The sequence below is a fragment of the Atta cephalotes genome (assembly GCF_000143395.1).
Source record: "Atta cephalotes unplaced genomic scaffold scaffold00017, whole genome shotgun sequence".
NCBI lineage: Eukaryota > Metazoa > Arthropoda > Insecta > Hymenoptera > Formicidae > Atta > Atta cephalotes.
Window position 1 is genome coordinate 4,685,586 of NW_012130081.1, and position 8,523 is coordinate 4,694,108.

At 31.0% G+C, this 8,523-nt stretch overlaps 1 protein-coding gene across 1 annotated transcript in view; it reads right to left on the bottom strand.

Moving 5' to 3' along the window:
• The window catches only part of LOC105618557, a 28,622-nt gene extending 25,993 nt beyond the window's left edge, over nt 1-2,629 (bottom strand). Inside the window, exons 1-3 of the mRNA XM_012200088.1 lie at nt 2,392-2,629; nt 1,610-1,709; nt 1,346-1,508 (exon numbers count right to left, since the gene is read on the bottom strand). Of these exons, the coding sequence (XP_012055478.1) occupies nt 1,346-1,508; nt 1,610-1,709; nt 2,392-2,629 (501 nt within the window). The remainder of the gene's footprint in view (nt 1-1,345; nt 1,509-1,609; nt 1,710-2,391) is intronic.
• Between the last annotated feature and the right edge of the window lie 5,894 nt (nt 2,630-8,523).

An 8,523-nucleotide genomic window follows, 5' to 3' on the forward strand; every position in this document is an offset into this window, starting at 1 on the left:
GTAAGGTACGTTACCCGTACGGTACGTTTAACGTACGGATAGTACGTATGATAGACGATANCAGAGCAGTAGNTAGTGAGAGNTGTGAATAGANATGAGNGAGAGAGAGAGAGAGCTGTACGATTCGACTCGTGCAACAACCGTGACAATTGTACGTACAGTATATAATCGTGTAGAACATCCTTACGTTCCCGTTGTGCAATCTGGGGCACAAGTTCCGTAAATGTTTGCCGTATATCCTATTACGGCACAGCATCAAGATTTAAACCAAGGCCGACGGTATTTGCGTGGTTATCGTGTTATGTAAGCTAATCGAGCATGCATACGAGGATCAAACGGGCTAGTATCGATTCCATTAAAGTTCATAACGTATTCACGTCGAGCTAGCATTTTTCCTCTTAAGTTACCCGCGCTTTTCTTTTTGCGATTTACAAAAAAATTTTATCCCAATTAGCAAAGAAATCTTGCGCACGGTTTTATCATTGTTCTAATAATAAGTAAAGTTTTCTTTATTATCAACGTAGTTCACGTTTTTAATACAATTACTTCGTAATTTCATGGTTGAAGGAGACTTTATATTTGACATCCTATTAAATTCTATAGTGACAGTGTAGAGGAATGTAAATAATGAGAGAAAAAAATGATTTCAATTATCATAATTTAATTATAATATTTTTACCGAGATACTATTTTTTGCAATAAATTATTATAGTTTCATCAACATGTGACAATTAATATTCTTGTTAAAAAAGTTTTATGCTTATTAACATAAAAAAATTATTAATTTGCCTGTACAATTTAATAAATGATATTGCTATTATGATTCTGTTCACGAATATGTTTTAAGTCTGGAAAAATATTCTGATACACAAATCAGAATGTATATAAATTTATTAAATTCATACAAGAAATACATATTCAAGTATTAATCCGCTCTGATCTAATATAGAGTTCTTCTTATTTAAAATTTGATTTTATTCATATCAATTTAACAGTCGTTTCACATTGTTTAATTATAATATATAGTCATTTTTAGTCCCAAATAGATATATTTTGGAACAACTATTAATGTCATTGTTATTATTATTATATTATACTATAGTTATTATAGAGCAACATAATAACTGTGAAAATAGAACTCCTGACATAATTATTTTACCATATAATTACTATACCAAATAATTTTCTCTCAGTACATCGCGTGTGACTTTCAGGTTGTAAGACTGGAGAACTGACTCAATAATTTCATTGGTAGTAATATTCTATTCGTATATACAAGGTCTTTCTCACGTTTATACGATCCTTTGTGTGCGTTTGCAAGGTTGTTAAAAAGTCATTAACTTACGTCTTGTGCGGAGAGGACTCTCGTGGCAGCTTCTACGGGAACATTTCCGGAATGCGGATGATGTTGATGCGATTCAACTGCATTGTTGCGATTGCAGACGTTCTTATACCAAGGTAAACCATTCTCGCTGTCTCCATCATTCCGATATTTTCGCCACACGTGCCTGATACGCATATTAGAAAAATTTATTGCTGTAAAAAAAAAATACAACCGGCCGGCACTGCGGATAGCATATTCCTTTCGCAATAAGCAAAATTTGCATACCTGACGCCGAAGGCGATCCCCAAGGCGATGATCAGCGGTAATAATGTCGATATGCATGCAAGTAAAACGGTTTGTATGTCTGAAAAGTTGGCAAGGATACCTGAAATATAATAATCATAAAATTCTTGAAGCGAAAGTACAATAATAACTTGAATCTTTATTAGTTAATCCCTTTATATGATTATTCTGTCAAAGCTTACATACTATCACTTAAAAGTATTTATCCATTCTTTCTTAATTAAATGAAGAAGAGTGGTTTTCCATTTTCTTTTCTACTCTTCTAGATGTTAGACTTAATAATAATGTTTAATAGCTAAAAACTTTAAATTCTACATATAATATAAAAAAATAAAGTAGCATTAGAATGGAATTCAAGTGTATAAAAAAGATGCATACAAAAATTGAAATGGGTATAAATACTTTTGAATGGTAGTGTATGTGCGCACAATATATGCTCATTATTAGTTTTTATCACGATTTTCTTCACGATTAAACGATTGTTCCCAGCTACTTTTCATTGAATTTTCGTCGTGATAAGATTTTGACTGAAAATTTATTTGAAAATAAATATTCTCCTAAACTTTCCCAATTCCACTAAAAGACATTTTTTAAGAGATTTTAAAAAACCTATTTCGAAACGCAGTTGAGATACGTTCAATATTTTTTACCTTTCAAATGCATAATGAATTAAAATTCGGATTTGGATGAAGAAATGACCCACCCATCTCACTGTCCTTATCGAGAGCTTTATACCTTTCTTCGTAATACACTGTGCTACTTACTGTGTTCGAGTTCGTCTTGTTCGATGAGATACTCCGTCGTGTTGTAGACGCGATGGTGTGGTTTGATGGTAGTGACGATCGCAGGATCGCCCATCATAGCTGCGGACGGATTAGTCGTCTCAGCATTAAACGCGGCAGCGATCACGTTAGAAGGAAGGAATGTCACCGACGTGAAATTTAATTTTCCTGCCGTTGTTTTGTCGTACATTGTACGATTGTGTGCCATCGTTTCTGCCATCCCGCTTGTACTCGATGCATTACCGAGAGATTTGGCGGTTCAAGCGAATCCACGTCGGTCGAGAAGATAAAGTACAAAAATGAAACTAACTGGAAAGTTTACGTTATGCGAGCATTTGATCTTTCTACGATCATTTTGTAGTTTATTTCTTGTCTTTCTTTTACATTTTATTATCACTACTCCAATTCTGAATCAATCTATCGCATTTAATTCGCTCTCTCTTTCTCGTTTTGATGGTGATAACCGTCGCAAAGGATAAATACACAGAAGTTGCTTGCTCATAAATCAATGTATCGGAAACGTATAGAATATTTTCACATACGTACTTGTATATGTATATATGTATACATATATATATACAATTGCTCATGCATGTTATTTCATCTGTGTTGAGCTTTTACAATGGATTAAACTATTAATGCTTGCGTATGAAATCGTCGTTCTATCGCCTTCGCCTTAAATGGTAGTCATATCAAATGTCACGTTGAAAACATGTTGATAAAGAGACAAATACGTTGTGCCTGTGTATCTTTTTAATGTTATAACATGTATTTTTTTATTATAAGTGTCTTTAAGTGTTTGCATTTTATATTCTTTGTATTTTCTCTTTTAAGAAAAACATTTTCATAAACTTGAGCGTTTTGCTCTTCGCAAACTGTTAAATATTTTATGAAAGTTATCTGTCTCTGTCTTTATCTGACTTTTTCCTTACATTATCAAATATAAACTTTCTGTCGTTTATCTTGCTTCAACTGCTAAATAATATATTGAAAAAATAAAGGCTTACAAATCACATTGGAGAAAATTACGGAATAACATCTTCATCTGCTTCATTTACTCGATCCTCTTTTTTTCGTCCTTATCGTTTGTCTTTTCATTATTCGCATAGCTATCTATCGTACAATTTATTCTTTCTCTGCGTGCAGATCTGGATGCGTTACTGCAACAAATTTTTTTATCTAATTAATTAAAATTACACGAAGAAAATTTATCTTAAAAATAATAATAAATTTATCCTGAAAAAACGTAAAGGTATTATCTTACATTTTCTACTATAATTAGCCGATTCGTTTACTGTTCACATCTTATTACTGTCTTATATTTTTTTAGCTTAATACTCTCTAGTCTTTAAATAAAATTATCTAACATATATAAAAACGTAAATTAATCTTTTTTTTTGTCGGTCCTAATAGTATCAAAATGTTATAACAATTTAATAATAACTGAAAGATAATTGAAAAGTTATTTTTTTAATAACTATAACTATTAATTTTTAGAATAATTTGTAACAGTAATTAGTTAATTTTTGAAACAAAAAAAGATGTAACTAATTACTGTAACTAATTACTTTTACAAAGTAACTTTCCCAACTCGAGCAAAATTTTAATAATTTTAAAATATGTTAAATAGTTTGTGATTCTTTATTATTTTAAATGGAATAGATGTGTTAAATAGTAATAAGTATGTAAAAACATTATATATAACAACGTATATACATTTTAGAATACAATATATTTTTAATTTGACTTAATTCATGATAACGTGTAACACGGTAGTAATTAATTGACTATATCTGACGTATGAATGACGTTTCTACTAACATCACTAAAGTCGCTTATCCGCGAGCAACATGTAAGATCACTGATAGATGGACGTGATAAGTTTAATTTCTCATAAGTAAAAATCCAGAATAGTGTAAAAGACGCAACATTACAAGATTATTTACCAACTCCAAAGTTGAGTTGAGTGAGAAGATGAAAGTAAATGAGAGACGTATTTTGACAATATAGATTTCGATTAAGAATTTTGTAAGATGAAAAATTTGTTTCGTGTATAGTCCAAGAAATTATAATATTTGTGCTTCTATTTAATTTTTTTAACATAAAACGATATGATTTTTTTGTCGTATGTCCTGAAGATTATACAATCAATCAATAAATAAATTACACTTTAACAGTCAATGGTTCAAATCAAATTTCAAACTAACAGAACGTTTAATTAACGTTTGAGTCAACTCTTTAATGGAGTTCAAAGTTTAATCATTGTGCTATCTAACATTTTGGCAACTACAAAGTTAAGATTTAATTATCTCTCACTAGAGAGACGTTTGCTCGACGCCAGGCCGAGCACGAGTAATCTAAAGAGGTCATCATTGAATTTTATGGGAAATTTCGAAGCATCTTATATTGAAAAGATAGGCATTTTAAGATTCCTTGGTACTATAAGCGCTTTATGTAGACTGTAAACCCGCGATTATGCCAGTCGATACATACGCAAACGACACATCGTGCAAACCACCCAGGTGACGGGGCCGCCGGCGCCGTCGTCAAGCGATGGATATTCGATGTACTCGATACGCTATGTAGCGCGCATAATGCTGTTGCGTGCTGCGATATACGTATGCACATTGTGGCCTGTTTGACGGACTTCGCCTCGGTCTCGCAAAGTGCATCGTAGTAGCGTGCCGACATTCTATGCAACGAGGACAAGATATGCGGAGATAAAGTTCAATCTGGCGTTAAGTGTGCCTGCTACACCGCGATTTGCGACATTGCGGATTATTCTATTTGAGATTGTGATGATGAAATAAAAATCGCAGAAATTTGATCCCGCACGCAACTCGCAGTGCCTATAACCATAGATAATTGGAAATAATCATAATTTCTGCGCTATTCCATTCCATCAGTTCATGATGTAAATTGCTAGATGGCTATTTAACTATAAAAATGTAACATGTAAACAATTTCTTTTTTTACTGACAAGATACCTAATTTTAATATTGCCAAATTTTTAACGGAATATATATATTTTATCGGTCAAAAAAGAATGCTTATGTCATGCTTCTACATTTAAATATTTTCATGATGATTTTAACAATCTTTAAAGTGCGAAGTCACTTGAAAGATTGTCACATAAAACTGTTATTGTATGAAAATGTTAAGTATTAAGAAATACTATAGGAAAATTAAAAATTTTGTTATAAGAAAATGCATAAATTTTGTTAGGGATATACGTGCGCATTCTAGTATGATATTCTTAAACGCTACATAGAGTTCTTTCACTATTTTTGTAACCGGCATCATTCGACATTTTACATTACAAGTCTATTGCTTTCGAAAATTTCGGTAAAGAAGAAATTGCCGAGAAATTTAAATGCCGCAGTAATTACGTAAGCTTTCCAGAATTCTATTTTGCGACAGATTGCATCTTAGAGATGGGAAGAATAGCCGGTGAGTAGTGGATCATAAATTAGCTTCTTCCGCGGATGATGCCATCTTCTGGCGCAGTTTCTCACACATTTCGCCTGCATCAGTGCAATGTCCGATGAAAAAGGGAGAATGAGAGAGGATGTTGGAGGAGAAGGAAGAACAAGAAGAGAAGGAGGAGGAGGAATAAGCTGCAAGGTCCAGGACCACAATTTGGGTGAAGTCGTTCAACGCGTTGTAGTAAAACTCTCTTTTAGGTTGTTTTGTTTTTAATCTTCAACCGACTATGAGGCATCCGCAATAGGCAATTGCGTCATTAAAATATTTACTTTAAAATCTAAATTAAATACTTAGTACAATTATCTTGACTAGTTGAAAATTGAATAGTTTTACGTTCCCATTTTTCACTCGTTATCTATATATTATTATGTAATTTACATTGCAACTGAACTAGATGTTACAATTTTTCTTGGTGGCAAGTATAACAATGGAAAAGTGTAAAATAAAAAATAAAAAACTAAGGTTTTATTTATTATTCTTTTCTCTGGCTTTCTCTCTCTCTCTCTCTCTCTTTCTCTCTCTCTTTTTTCTCTCTCTATTTCTCTTTCTTTCTCTTTCTGTAGTAAATGTGCCTAAATCATATTTTAATTGCAAAATTGCATATACAAATTATGTTAGAAAATTATATTATTCTATTTTCGTATAATTTTAATATTCTTTTTATTCTTTTCTTAAATCTTAAACTATATATTCTCTGCTTTTTTGCAGAGAATTTAGAATTCAAAATTTTTATATTAGGTACTTATAATTTACTAAAAGTCAATTATATATAATTTTTTTTAATTATAATTTTCTATACATTACTATAAAGCCAATTTTTTAAAATAGAAATTTATATAAAATACAAATATATTTCTTTTTCTACATAAATTATTGCTTTCTAGAAAATTGATAAATACTTTGTGTCATATATGTTTTAGCGTTGTATTTTATTTCTGACTTTCTTCAAAAATACATAAAATTAGAAGTGCAAAAGAGGGTGCTTTATTAATAACAAAATTACATTTGAGAAAATAATTACATTTGTTTAATAATTATTTCATTTTGAAAAAAATCTGTTTAATAATTATCTAAAATTTATTTTTATCTTAGTGTATATTTTTTAAAAAATATTATTTTTTTAAATAATTCTCTTTTATCTTTTAATGTTTTAATCCGTGCGCTCATATGATTTAAACTTAATATAAAGTTTAAAAGATATAATTTTTTTTCAAATTTGTGAATCTTTTTTCATGTTCTTTTTATTTATATATTTTGACATCAAGTACATATATATTAAATTGTACATCCGTGTTATGATTTAAGTAGATTAATAATAATGTAATTTAAAAGATAGATTTTAATAAAATTTTAATTAGAAAATAGTTTTAATGCTTTTCCTAAATCGTTCACACATTTTTATTATTCTATCAAGTATGTAACTGAAACAAAACCACATGTAAATTCATGCAAAATGCGATGCAACAAAATATATTTACATTAATTGACCGCCATGAACTTTTACATAGAACTGCTACTTAACGATGATTACATAAGCCAGAACTCTCGTACAAACGTCATAATCAGAAAACTTTTTAAGTTTATTCACTGCATTGTTCTCGTGTGTGACCTTAGAAAGTAAGGAGCCTTTGAACTTATATCTATTGAACGGTACGTGTCGTGCGGTTCCATTTTTTTTTATGTAATACCCAGTGACCTTTAAAAGGATGTTGGGAATGAGAAATACATATGGGAATCGGCTACAATTCTAGAATCTACTTCCTCTTAGGCGAAACGTTAATGTTCGATTATCGCACAGAGATGTTGGTCGACGAGAATTCACTTATGCGGCTACATACCAATTACAGTTTCCATTTTCCGACATAGAGCGATGCATTTGAATCGTACACGACTCGGAGACAGAGCGAGAAACAAACGAATTCGTCAGGAACTGAGATCCGGGACCACGATAATGATAGTACCAGACGTCCTAGTGTACTCGGGGACAACGAGACACGGGAAACTGTACACACACCTACGATCGAGCCGCGGTAGACACGGGTCGCGAAAGGGAGGCTGTGAAACTGCGAGATGAAAGCGGAGCACAACCCCCGGTGCGCGCGCGCAGCATCCCCGGAAGCAGCCCGGCTAGATCGAGGGGTAGCCCTCGGGACCGCTTATTCAGTCGAAGTCGAGATATCCATATCCATGTGTTGTTTCCCTTATTCCAAGTGTTCTATACAAAATTCAAGAACAAAATTGTTTGCTAAATAAAATTCTTGAAATTTTTCTTTTTTATACTTTACTTTAAAGATTACATTTAATCTTCCGTTTTCTTTAAGAACAAAAAATCTATAGTTTATATTTTTTAATTATTATTACTAATTAAAATAATTTAGTATTATAAACTAATAGTATTAGTATTAAATTAATATTATTTATTAAATTAATATTATTAAAAGTAATGTCATAAAATATGATTGTTTGATTTTTAATTGTATAATTTAATTGTATATTTTAAATAAAGTATATTTTTGTAAATGCATTGTATAGTATATTATATGTAGTATATATATAGATATATGTACTTTTAGAAAAAAGTATTATTGGTAAATTTATTATACCAATAGATATATATATATATATATA